General features: G+C 46.2%; 1 protein-coding gene across 1 annotated transcript in view; it reads right to left on the bottom strand.

Annotated features, from left to right (window-relative positions):
- LOC144596371 (collagen alpha-3(VI) chain-like) overlaps positions 1–13,785 on the bottom strand; it is a 168,660-nt gene that overhangs the window by 16,409 nt on the left and 138,466 nt on the right. Inside the window, exons 27-30 of the mRNA XM_078404627.1 lie at positions 7,452–8,141; positions 5,110–5,209; positions 4,980–5,017; positions 1,661–1,915 (exon numbers count right to left, since the gene is read on the bottom strand). Of these exons, the coding sequence (XP_078260753.1) occupies positions 1,661–1,915; positions 4,980–5,017; positions 5,110–5,209; positions 7,452–8,141 (1,083 nt within the window). The remainder of the gene's footprint in view (positions 1–1,660; positions 1,916–4,979; positions 5,018–5,109; positions 5,210–7,451; positions 8,142–13,785) is intronic.

The raw sequence follows: 13,785 nt of genomic DNA, 5'->3' as shown, positions 1-13,785 counted from the left end.
GGGGTACTGATTGAGAATGATCAGCCATGATCACATTGAATGGCGGTGCTGGCTCAAAGGGCCGAATGGCCTCCTCCTGCACCTATTGTCTATTGTCTATTGTCTAACACCGTTCAAATTTTGGAAAAGTCCCAGATTTCTTTCACACGACCAGCGTCGTGGGAGATTGAGGGGGGATCTTATAGAAACTTACAAAATACTTAAGGGGTTGGACAGGCTAGATGCAGGAAGATTGTTCCCGATGTTGGGGAAGTCCAGAACGAGGGGTCACATTTTAAGGATAAGGGGGAAGTCTTTTAGGACCGAGATGAGAAAGTTCTTTTTCACACAGAGAGTGGTGAATCTGTGGAATTCTCTGCCACAGAAGGTAGTTGAGGCCAGTTCATTGGCTATATTTAAGAAGGAGTTAGATGTGGCCCTTGTGGCTAAAGGGATCAGGGGCTATGGAGAGAAGGCAGGTACAGGTTACTGAGTTGGATGATCAGCCATGATCATATTGAATGGCGGTGCAGGCTCGAAGGGCCGAATGGCCTACTCCTGCACCTATTTTCTATGTTGTGCAGCTCTTTTCAGTTACACTGAGCTTTGAGGTACTTGTCAGAAGTAACACAACAACAGCATTTACCAGGACTTGTGGTGCGATGTTTGGGGAGGGGGGGGGGGGTGTGTGTGGGGGTGGCAGCAATAAATTCAAAAGCGACTTTGAAAAATCGGCTTCAATGTCGGGAGCCCCGACCGCCCTGACGTGGCAACTCCAACAGCCTGACCGCGGGAGAAGACGGCAGGGAAAGAGAAAAGACATTCTGGCCTTCCATCACAGTGAGGAGGGGACTGGAGGAGACTCACTGTGATGGATGTTTCTTTTTGTTTGGTGTTGGTTTTGTGATTGTGTGTGTTATTGCTTTATTTTTATTGCTTCTTATTGTTGGACTGTGGGTAACGGAATCTCATCCAAAAGACATGTTTTTGGATGAGAATAAAGGCCATTCTGATTCTCATTCTGAAAAGCGAATAGGACGGGCACTGGGAGGAGGAATAGTCGAGGCTGAGAGAATAATGGAATCATGAGATGACTCCAAGCCTAGGCGTGACCAAGACCGTGGGCGGCACGGTGGCGCAGCGGTAGAGTTGCTGCCTTACAGCGAATGCAGCGCCGGAGACTAAGGTTCCATCCTGACTACGGGTGCCGTCTGTACGGAGTTTGTACGTTCTCCCCGTGACCTGCGTGGGTTTTCTCCGAGATCTTCGCTTTCCTCCCACACTCCAAAGACGTACAGGTTTGTAGGTTATTTGACTGGGTAAATGTAAAAATTGTCCCTAGTGTGTGTAGGATAGTGTTAATGTGCGGGGATCGCTGGGCGGCGCGGACCCGGTGGGCCGAAGGGCCTGTTTCCGCGCTGTATCTCTAAATCTAAAAAAAAAAATCTAAGATGGGCTTACATTATTGTCGTATGAATGACTAGCTATTTCTCAAAGAGATGGTTTGAAGGAAGGATTTCTCTGCATCTTATCCAATTCTGCACATAGACTGCTGAGATGGCTGTGAAATATCCTCCTTCCATTGCAGGTCAAACTAACATTCTACACGACAACGGAACTGACCGAAAAATAGCCGTGGGAAAAATCGTCATTCACTCCTTTGGGCTTAGATGGGACTTACTTGTTGTAAATAACCCACTGTAAATAGACTGTGCTCTGGACTCCGAGAATCCGATCACGGTAACCCTGTATTGTTCCCCATTTTCCAAATCCTTGATGACAATTTCAGGATCGCTGACATTCAGCTTTGCGACCAGGAGGCTCTGGCTCACTTCGACCACAGTGACCTCATAACTCTCTCCGCGTTGAGCTTCGGCCTGAGAGAAACGTAGGACAATACTGTCTTCTGTAACACTGGAGGCAGATAATTCCATTCCTGTTGCAGCAAAAATAGAGACCAGAAATTACAATTCAGAAGCCAATCTCTTGTGGGGAGAATGAGACCAACAACAACCAAAAAAAAAAGCATTGAGCAAAAAGAGATTGGGTCTCTGAAGACCATTTTCTGAACAACTTGTACCCCACTCAGAGAGCCATAGTGGTATACAGCATAGAAACACGTCCTTTGGCCCAACTCACCATGATGACCAAGTCACCTAATGACTTGGTCATCATGCCTGCACCTGGTTCATATCTCTTCCCACAGAACCTATCTTTGGGCGGCACGGTGGCGCAGCGGTAGAGTTGCTGCCTTACAGCGAATGCAGCGCCGGAGACTCAGGTTCGATCCTGACCACGGGCGCCGTCTGTACGGAGTTTGTACGTTCTGTCCGTGACTTGCGTGGGTTTTCTCCGAGATCTTCGGTTTCCTCCCACACTCCAAAGACGTACATGTTTGTAGGTTAATTGGCTGGGCAAATGTAAAAATTGCCCTTAGTTTGCATAGGATAGTGTTAGTATGCGGGGATCACTGGGTGGCACGGACTCGGTGGGCCGAAGGGCCTGTTTCCGCGCTGTATCTCTAAATCTTAATATCTAAAAATCTAAAATCCAAGTATCTGTCCAAGTAGCTTTGAAATGTTATAATTGTAACTATCGATGTCATCTCCTTGGGCAGCTCATTCCATATACACACCACTCCCCATCAGAACTGCCCCCTCCATCGACTCCTTTAAGTCCACGCTCAAAACCTACTACTACTCCCTAGCGTTTGAGGCCCTCCGAGGGGGCGCTGCGAACTGTTTACGCTTGTCTTGTTAGGTTTGTGTGCTATTGTATGTTCTTTTCTAGTACCTGCACTGATGTACAGCACTTTGGTCAACGTGGGTTGTGTTTAAATGTGCTATACAAATAAAATTGGCTTGACTTGACTTGACACTTTGATTGTGAAAAGTTGCCTCTCGGGTCCTTTTTAAAATCTTTCCCCTCTCATCTTAAAACGATGTCCTCTAGTTTTTTTGGCTCATCCAACCCATGGAAAAGACTGTGGCTAAATGCCTTATCCATGCCTCCGATGATTTTATTTGCCTTGATAAGGTCACAGCTCACCCTCCTGTGCTCAAGGGAAAATTGTCCTAGACAACTGATGAGTTGATAGTCATTGAGACAATCTGATGAAAGGTCAGATCTCGACTCTTGCCTTAGACAAGGGCGGTCACAGTGGCGCAGCGGTAGAGTTGCCGCCTTACAGCGCTCTCAGCACCGGAGACCCGGGTTCGATCCCGACTACGGGCGCCATCTGTACGGACTTTGTACGTTCGCCCCATGACCTGTGTGGGTTTTCTCCGAGATCTTCGGTTTCCTCCCACGCTCCAAAGTCGTACAGGTTTGTAGGTTAATTGGCTTGGTGTATGTGTAAATTGTCCCTAGTGTGTGTAGGATAGTGTTAGTGTGTGGGGATCACTGGTCGGTGCGGACTTGGTGGGCCGAAGGGCCAGTTTCTGTGCTGTATCTCTAAAACAAATCTGCTTCTCACTTTAACTCAACCCCTCCTGAGCTGGCAACATCCTTTGAAGGTTTTTTGTGCACAGTAAGAACATATCATTTTGATCCAAACAATGATGCTAGGAAAAGTCTCGTTTAAGATTCTGTAGACTCTGTACATTTGAAATCTTTGCGTCATTATCCTATAAATCCACTGGTATGAAATGGACACGAACCAGCGTTGCCACATTTTTTGTCTATAACAGTACCACAACTAGTACTGGAGTTTTTATTTTACTGCCAAATGCATGGGTAGTTCTGCTGTCCGTTGGGCACGTCCGTCCTCTCACCTACCCATAATTCTTCGGTTCCAAGAAGGTGGTTTGCTTAAGGTTTTAAGAGTTTAAGAACTCACCTTTTAGTGCTCAATTGATCGATATAGTTGCACAAATAAAGGCGAGCCGCTAAACACGGAGAGAAAAACATCCAGATTTCATCCTCTGGTCTTTGATGTTGGTATATTAGACCTGGAGTCTTGGTATTTTTAGCTGCTATGAAAGTTGTGGGAGGAGGGATTGGAGATATGGGGAGGGGGGGTTGGTGGGTGGAGGAATGGGAAAGATGGCGGATACAAAAGGTTGTGGATGGCCATGCAGGTTCACCCTTTATAGCAAACCTGATCAATATTCTATTGTCACTATTGAATTCTTGTATTTAGGGCATTCAAGAAAGAGTGCAATTACACCAGCTTTTTGTGTCGGTCTTTCGGTTTAAACCAGCGTCTGCAGATCCTTCCGGAACACTGAGGGAATTAAATTCAGTCAGAGCAACAAAGAGAGATGCGAAGGTTTGCTTTTGAAATGTTGATAGGAGAAGGTGGGCTGTCCACAGGTGATCAGGAGGTCTGATCTTATTGCGAAGTGAAATAGGCTCAATGGGACCTGTAGACTCGCCTGCCTTCTCTCACCTGTGTACTTTTGAAGTCCTGTAAAGTGACCACGTAGGAAACACGCAGGTAGCTTGTTGTTTTCGTTAATGGACCATAGAGTCTCAAATGCGTAGGAAGGAATTGCAGATGCTGGTTTAAAACCAAAGATAGACACAAAATAAACTGGAGTAACTCAGGCAGTATCTCTGGAGGGAAGGAATGGGTGACATATACAATTATTAAGCGATTGGACAAGCTGGATGCAGGAAACATGTTCCCCATGTTGGGGGAGTCCAGAAACAAGGGCCACAGTTTAAGAATAAAGGGGAGGCCATTTTGAACTGAGATGAGGAAAAACCTTTTCACCCAGGGAGTTGTGAATCTGTGGAATTCTCTGCCTCAGAAGGCAGTGGAGGCCGATTTACTGGATGCATTCAAAAGAGAGTTAGATAGAGCTCTTAGGGCTAACGGAATCAAGGGATATGGGGAGAAAGCAGGAACGGGGTACTGATTGTGGATGGTCAGACATTGAATGGAAGTGCTGGCTCGAAGGGCCGAATGGCCTATTCCTGCACCTATTTTCTATGTTTCGATGACATTTCTGGTCGAGACCCTTCTTCAGTCTCAAATAACAGCAGCAATAACTCACCCTTAAGTTTGTCTGCAGCCAATGGAACATCGGTTAAGCTAGACACACACAAAAGAAAGGAAAAACGTTAGTCTTGCTGAGATGGTTTTAAATGCGGGCTGTAAAGAGTTCTTGGATTGTGTCTACTTACACCTGCTGGTCAGCATTGCCAAACGTCTCACTTGGCTGGTCACTTTGGAGCAACCCACATCGTCTCTGCACCTCCTCGGACAAGTGGAACGCATTCTCAGCTGGAAGGAAAGACCATCTTTTGTCAGGTGCTTAAACATTGCTATTAGGGAATCAACCAGGCCACTTCTTCCACTGAATTTCGTATAGAAGCATGCACTGAACCAACGTGACAAAAATAATCCAATGGTCCAATTTCTGACCTGTGTTACATTATCTAATCTCAAACAGATGGTTGGGAACCCACTGCTCAACAATATTTTCCAAACCTAACGAGTACAGAGGAATCCTTTCAGAAAACTTCAAACGCTGAGTGCAGATAAAGCTGGAACGACTGTGTGGAGCTTGTCACAGTCAGCTAGCAAATTGCCCAGGTTGAATCATGGTCTCACTCTCTGGGCAAAGTACGGACAGAGGATATCAATCACCTGAGGAGAACCACCTTTCACCACAAACGCAGCATCTCTGAGAGTAATAGGAAAAAGCACAACAGTGGTGTGGGGGAAATGGACCTGTGGTAAATTGGAGGGATAGACAATAGACAATAGGCCAAATGCATAGCAGGTGGGACATGTTTGTAGCTGGGACATTGTTGGCCGGTGTGGGCAAGTTGGGCCGAAGGGCCTGTTTCCACACTGTATCACTCTATGACTATCACTCTATGGAGAAAATAAACAAGTATGTGAAATAATACAAAGCTTTTGCTTCGAAATGGAACTGCACCCATTGACTGTGCAAATAGGCACGACAAAATGTTTGCTTTCTATTCCTCCAAGTTTACACTCCACTCTCACCGCCAACACTGTAGTGAAATGAACTCTTGTACAATAATTCAATTATCACAGGCTCTTCTGTTAGTTAATCTCAGCTATTGCATCGTCATTCCAATTACATTTATGCTTTATCATTGTATTCAATATCTCGTGTACCCTATTCTTTTTTTCTTAGAAATGCTTAAATGAATTACTTTTATTGCAGTACTACATGCAATATGCCTACTGGTTTGGAGATGGGGATTGCAATTAAATAGCTAGTTACTGACCACCTGCGAAGGATGAGAGGGGATCTTATTGAAACATATAAGATTATTAAGGGGTTGGACACGTTAGAGGCAGGAAACATGTTCCCAATGTTGGGGGAGTTCAGAACAAGGGGCCACAGTTTAAGAATAAGGGGTAGGCCATTTAGAACGGAGATGAGGAAAAACCTTTTCACCCAGAGAGTTGTAAATCTGTGGAATTCTCTGCCTCAGAAGGCAGTGGAGGCCAATTCTCTGGATGCATTCAAGAGAGAGCTAGATAGAGCTCTTAAGGATAGCGGAGTCAGGGGGTATGGGGAGAAGGCAGGAACGGGGTACTGATTGAGAATGATCAGCCATGATCACATTGAATGGTGGTGCTGGCTCAAAGGGCTGAATGGCTTACTCCTGCACCTATTGTCTATTGTCTATGGAAAGAAAATATGCACTTCGCACATGTGACAATAAAAGCACCAGTGAACCATGTGCTTTTCATCTGAATAGCATAGCTTAGGGTGGCAAATGATATTGAGAGCCACAGAGACAGACTGCACAGAGATGAATCCTTTGACCCCCCCCCCCCCCCCAGGCCTACAGACTATCAAAATGACCCGTTTACAATAATCAAATTAATTTTCCGCAGATTCCATCATTCGTCAACAAACTATTGAGCAATTTACAGTACCCAATTAACTTAACGACACACACATTTTTGAGATATGGGAGGAGACCAGAGTTGCTGAAGGAAAGCCACACGATCACTGGGATAATGTGCAAGTCCACACAGACAGCACCCAAAATAAAAACTGAACCTGGGTCTTATTTTTCATTCACCAGTGCTGCAGTGAGTTTTATGCAGTGAAGTTTATTCCAAGATGGATGATCGGGAACTGTGAATAAATGGTCGTGAGGGACTTTCAGGGAACTTTATGGTCCTCTTGCCAAGGGGCACGGTGCCACATTGGTAGAGTTGCTGCCTTACAGCGGCAGCAGACCCGGGTTCAATCCTGACTACGGGTCTGTCTGTATTGAGTTTGTACATTCTCCCTGTGACCTGCGTGGGTTTTTCTCCGAGATCTTCAGTTTCCTCGCACATTCCAAGGACATACAGGTTTGTAGGCTAATTGGGTTGGTGTAAATTATCCCTGGTGTGTGTAGGATGGCGTTAGTGTGCGGGGATCGCTGGTCGGTGTGGACTTGGTGGGCCGAAGGGCCTGTATCTGCACTACTGTGTCTCTAAACTGAACTAAACCAGCAGTGAACGTGCGGGAGTGTCTGCAACTTACCCCTGATGTACTTAGGGAGCAGGCGTGCAAACCTCAACACATCTTCGCTGTGGAGGTCTGAGATCTTGTTAATTGACTTGAAGTACACATCACGAGGCTCACTTGCCAGGTTCATGAGGTCCTGCTTGTTGGGCTCCTGAAACATGTTGAATATAACAAAGAAGAAGCCCTTGCATTTGGCGTCCGTGACGGCCGTCTCCAGCCGCTCCATTTCGGCCTGCGGGAGATCTCCCGTGGTCATGAGGGCAATGAGCTTGAATTGCCTTGGCTGGGGTGCCTTCTCGAAAATATTCTTGACGGTCCATTCAACAGCGTGAGCAGTTGCTCTTGTCCCTTCCAGCCGTGTCATCTTGTTCTGAATGTATTCTCCAATGTCTTGGCTGGAATGGTAGTCAGTGAGAGAGAACTCCGTTTTCACTCGATCAAGGCTGTTATTCGTTTGAGAATCATACAGTGCGTGCTGGACCACGGCTAACCTAGCCTGATGGTTGGAGGTTGCAGGGTCTTGGCTAATCTCCAACTGGTGTGCCACATAGGTAATGTATCTCTTGATCTCCACAAACTGGGTTGGGTTAATGGTCGCTGAGCTGTCTAAGATGAATGCAATATCCAAGTCGACATCAGTGGGTTCCACTGACCTTTTACTTCGGAAGAGTTTACTGTCACACGCTGTATTGACCTCACAATCATCTACACAGGAAGAAAAAAAATAATGATTATTCCATTTATTATATAATATAATAAATAATTAGAGTGATACAGGGTGGAAACATGCCCTTCCGGGTCAACTTGCCCATGTGTCACTGCTACACTAGTCCCATCTGCCCACATTTGGCCCATACCCCTCCAAACCTGTCCTATCCATCTACCTGTCTAACTGTTTCATAAATGTTGGGAAATGTTGGGAACTCCTCTGGCAGTTTGTTCCATACACCCACCACCCATTGTGTGAAAAAGTTACCCCTCAGATTCCTATTAAATCTTTTCCCCCTTCACCTTAAACCTATGTCCTCTGGATATATTATATTATATTATTATATCTTTATATTATTATTATTATATTATATATTATAAACTCCCACATTTTAATAATTTGTCACCAATGAAGATTGAACGTGAATTTCAAAGATTCGTTTGTGCAATAGATTTTAAATTAACCCAATGTTGGGGGAGTCCAGAACCAGGGGCCACAGTTTAAGAATAAGTGGTAGGCCATTTAGAACTGAGATGAGGAAAAACTTTTTACCATTCAAAAAACTTTTTCAGTCAGAGAGTTGTGAATCTGTGGAATTCTCTGCCTCAGAAGCCAATTCTCTGAATGCATTCAAGAGAGAGCTAGATAGAGCTCTTAAGGATAGTGGAGTCAGGGGGTATGGGCAGGGCCGTTTTTACAGCATTATGGGCCCCCTGGCAAAGCAGTGTACTGGGGCCCCTACCGTTACTCTCCCCCACCCCCCTTTCCCTACCAGCCCCCCCCCCGTTGTGCCGGCGAAAAGCGATGGACTTGGGTTGCTACATTGTTGCGAAAAGCACTTACAGATCGCTGTGAGAAGCACTTAGGGATGGAAAAGCAAAGCACTTAGGGAGCTAATTGTTGCGAAACAGATCGCTGTGAGAAGCACTTAGGGACCGAAAATGTTGCGAAAAAAGCACTTATTGAACCTACATTTTTAAAGTAGTATTTATTTATTGCAAGTCACTTAACATACACAGATCAGCATGGGGCCCCTATGCTCGTGGGGCCCCGGGCAAGTGCCCATCAGGCCCATGCGTTAAGACGGCCCTGGGTATGGGGAGAGGGCAGGAACGGGGTACTGATTGAGAATGATCAGCCATGATCACATTGAATGGCGGTGCTGGCTCAAAGGGCCGAATGGCCTCCTCCTGCACCTATTGTCTATTGTCTATTAACAAAAATAATTGTGATCATGGACCCAGTGTATAAGATGACTGCTATTTTGGTACCAAATCAGATATTAATTTGTGATATGAAATATAGTGCACTCCCACAATATATTTCACATATAGTGTACCATTCTACTAGGAGTTGGAAGGAACTGCAGATGCTGGTTTAAACCGAAGATAGACACAAAATGCTGGAGGAACAGCAGGCCAGACAGCAGCACCAGAGAGAAGGAATGGATGACGTTTCGGGTCGAGACTCTTCTTCAGACTGGGAGCCGGGGGAGAGGGAAACAGGGGGTATAGACTGAGATATAGAATAAATGAAAGGTCATTTGTTCTATAACCTCTCCACATCTCCATTGATATCTCTCATTTCCCTTTCCCTTGACCCCCCCCCAGCCTGAAGCAGGGTCTTGACCCGAAAAGTCACCCATTCCTTCTCTCCAGAGCTGCTGCCTATTCAACGATGTGCTATGGCATAGACAATAGACAATAGGTGCAGGAGGAGGCCAATCGGCCCTTCGAGCCAGCACCACCATTCAATGTGATCATGGCTGATCATTCTCAATCAGTACCCCGTTCCTGCCTTCTCCCCATATCCCCTGACTCCGCTATCCTTAAGAGCAATTTGAAAAGTCCGGGAGCAGAGCAAGGACGCCCGTTGGCTGAGCAGTAAAGTAAGTGCTAATCACAGTTGAGCAGGCAGTTTAAAAAGAGCGCCAAAAGGAAGCTAGTAGGCAATTTGAAAAGTCCGGGAGCAGAGCAAGGACGCCCGTTGGCTGAGCAGTAAAGTAGTTTAAGTGAGAAGTCAGGTAAATTGGACAATCAGGCAATTTAATTGGGATATAAGCAATACTTGCAAAAGGGTGCAGCCCTGTTCAGGTGCAGCCCCCAGTGAGGGAAGTGCCCAGTGAGAAAAGTGCGAGTCTTTGGCTGCTAGTCTTCGGCGAGGAGGCTGAGGTGAGGAGGATACGATTGTTTTAAGCCAGAGCTGGTTATAGGCACAAGGTGATGGCGGAAAAGTTGGTGCGGTGTGTTTCCTGCAGGATGTGGGAAGACGGGGACGTCGCTGGAGCTTCTGGGAGCTACACCTGCAAGAACTGTGTCCAGGTGCAGCTCCTGAAGGGACGTGTGGTGGAGTTGGAGAGGCAGTTGGATGACCTCAGGGCCATCCGAGAATGCGAGAGTTTCCTCGACAGGACCTATTGTGAGGCTGTCACGCCAAGGGTCCAGGTCGAGCGAAGGTGGGAGACTGTTTCAGGGGGGAGTGGACGTGGACTACAGGAGACCCCAGTGGCTGTGCCTATTGCAAATAGGTATACCCTCTTGGGAACTGTCGGGGCAGAAGACGTTTCCAGTCCGAGTGGCGGACCTGTTGGCAAGGATACTTGACAGGGGAGACCGAAGTCTGGAAGAGCCGTAGTGGTCGGTGACTCCATAGTCCGAGGGACGGACAGAAGATTCTGTGGCAGCAGGAGGGACTTGAGGATGGTCTGTTGCCTCCCTGGTGCCAGGGTTCAACACATCACAGACCGGCTTCAGAAAATCCTAGTGAGGGAAGGCGATCAACCTGAAGTCGTTGTGCACGTGGGCACGAATGACGTCGGGCGGAAGAGGAAGGAGGTGCTACAGCGGGAGTTTAGAGAGTTGGGGAAAGCACTGAGAAGTAGGACATCGAAGGTAGTTATCTCTGGACTGCTACCGGTACCTCGTGCTGGTGAGACCAGGAACAGAGAGATAGAGGGTATGAATTTATGGCTGAGGGGCTGGTGCAGAGAGCAGGGATTTAGATTTCTGGACCACTGGGATCTCTTCTGGGCTAGGGGTGACTTGTACAAAAGGGACGGGTTGCATCTTAACAGCAGGGGGACAAACATTCTGGCAGGCAGGTTTGCTAGTGTGACACCTGTGGCTTTAAACTAAGTAGTGGGGGGGAGGGGTTAACAAATTGTGAATATGAAGATGAGGTAAAAGGGAATACAGGAGATATTGCAAAAGACTCTCAGAAGAATGGGAACAGAAGTTCTAGAGTGGAAAAGAAATTAAGGGCAGGGCCAATTGTGAACGATGTGAGAGGGGAGGTAAATACAGAAGTTAAAGTGTTGTACTTAAATGCGCGTAGTATAAAAAATAAAGTGGATGAGCTTGAGGCTCAGTTAGTCATGGGCAAGTATGATGTTGTAGGGATCACTGAGACATGGCTACAAGAGGACCAGGGCTGGGAACTGAATATTCAGGGGTATACAACGTATAGAAAAGACAGACAGGTGGGCAGAGGGGGTGGGGTTGCTCTGATGGTAAGGAATGATATTCATTCCCTTGCAAGGGGTGACATAGAATCAGGAGATGTTGAATCAGTATGGATAGAAATGAGAAATTGTAAGGGTAAAAAGACCCTAATGGGAGTTATCTATAGGCCCCCAAACAGTAGCCTCGACATAGGGTGCAAGTTGAATCAGGAGATAAAATTGGCGTGTCAAAAATGTAATGCTACGGTGGTTATGGGAGATTTCAACATGCAGGTAGACTGGGAAAATCAGGTTGGAAATGGACCCCAGGAAAGAGAGTTTGTAGAGTGCCTTCGAGATGGATTCTTAGAACAGCTTGTACTGGAGCCTACCAGGGAGAAGGCAATTCTGGATTTAGTGTTGTGTAATGATCCTGATCTGATAAGGGGACTAGAGGTAAAAGAACCATTAGGAGGCAGTGATCACAACATGATAAGTTTTACTCTGCAAATGGAAAGGCAGAAGGGAAAATCGGAAGTGTCGGTATTACAGTATAGCAAAGGGGATTACAGAGGCATGAGGCGGGAGCTGGCCAAAATTGATTGGAATGAGGCCCTAGCAGGGAAGACGGTAGAACAGCAATGGCAGGTATTCCTGGGAATAATGCAGAGGTTGCAGGATCAATTTATTCCAAAGAGGTGGAAAGACTCTAAGGGGAGTAAGAGACACCTGTGGCTGACAAGGGAAGTCAGGGACAGCATAAAAATTAAGGAGAGGAAGTATAACATAGCAAAGAAGAGTGGGAAGACAGAGGATTGGGACTCTTTTAAAGAGCAACAAAAGTTAACTAAAAAGGCAATACGGGGAGAAAAGATGAGGTACGAGGGTAAACTAGCGAATAATATAAAGGAGGATAGCAAAAGTTTTTTTTAGGTACGTGAAGAGGAAAAAAATAGTCAAGGCAAATGTGGGTCCCTTGAAGACAGAAGCAGGGGAATTTATTATGGGGAACAAAGAAATGGCAGACGAGTTAAACCGTTACTTTGGATCTGTCTTCACTGAGGAAGATACACACAATCTCCCAAATGTTCTAGGGGCCGGAGAACCTCGGGTGATGGAGGAACTGAAGGAAATCCACATTAGGCAGGAAATGGTGTTGGGTAGACTGATGGGACTGAAGGCTGATAAATCCCCAGGGCCTGATGGTCTGCATCCCAGAGTACTTAAGGAGGTGGCTCTAGAAATAGTGGAAGCATTGGAGATCATTTTTCAATGTTCTATAGATTCAGGATCAGTTCCTGTGGATTGGAGGATAGCAAATGTTATCCCACTTTTTAAGAAAGGAGGGAGAGAGAAAACGGGTAATTATAGACCAGTTAGTCTGACATCAGTGGTGGGGAAGATGCTGGAGTCAATTATAAAAGACGAAATTGCTGAGCATTTGGATAGCAGTAACGGGATCATTCCGAGTCAGCATGGATTTACGAAGGGGAAATCATGCTTGACAAATCTACTGGAATTTTTTGAGGATGTAACTAGGAAAATTGACAAGGGAGAGTCAGTGGATGTGGTGTACCTCGACTTTCAGAAAGCCTTCGACAAGGTCCCACATAGGAGATTAGTGGGCAAAATTAGGGCACATGGTATTGGGGGTAGGGTACTGACATGGATAGAAAATTGGTTGACAGACAGAAAGCAAAGAGTGGGGATAAATGGGTCCCTTTCGGAATGGCAGGCAGTGACCAGTGGGGTACCGCAAGGTTCGGTGCTGGGACCCCAGCTATTCACGATATACATTAATGACTTAGACGAAGGGATTAAAAGTACCATTAGCAAATTTGCAGATGATACTAAGTTGGGGGGTAGTGTGAATTGTGAGGAAGATGCAATAAGGCTGCAGGGTGACTTGGACAGGTTGTGTGAGTGGGCGGATACATGGCAGATGCAGTTTAATGTAGATAAGTGTGAGGTTATTCACTTTGGAAGTAAGAATAGAAAGGCAGATTATTATCTGAATGGTGTCAAGTTAGGAGGAGGGGGAGTTCAACGAGATCTGGGTGTCCTAGTGCATCAGTCAATGAAAGGAAGCATGCAGGTTCAGCAGGCAGTGAAGAAAGCCAATGGAATGTTGGCCTTCGTAACAAGAGGAGTTGAGTATAGGAGCAAAGAGGTCCTTCTACAGTTGTACCGGGCCCTGGTGA

This window comes from Rhinoraja longicauda, chromosome 8, assembly GCF_053455715.1.
Source record: "Rhinoraja longicauda isolate Sanriku21f chromosome 8, sRhiLon1.1, whole genome shotgun sequence".
Classification (NCBI taxonomy): domain Eukaryota; kingdom Metazoa; phylum Chordata; class Chondrichthyes; order Rajiformes; family Arhynchobatidae; genus Rhinoraja; species Rhinoraja longicauda.
This window is presented reverse-complemented; position numbering and strand designations above follow the sequence as displayed.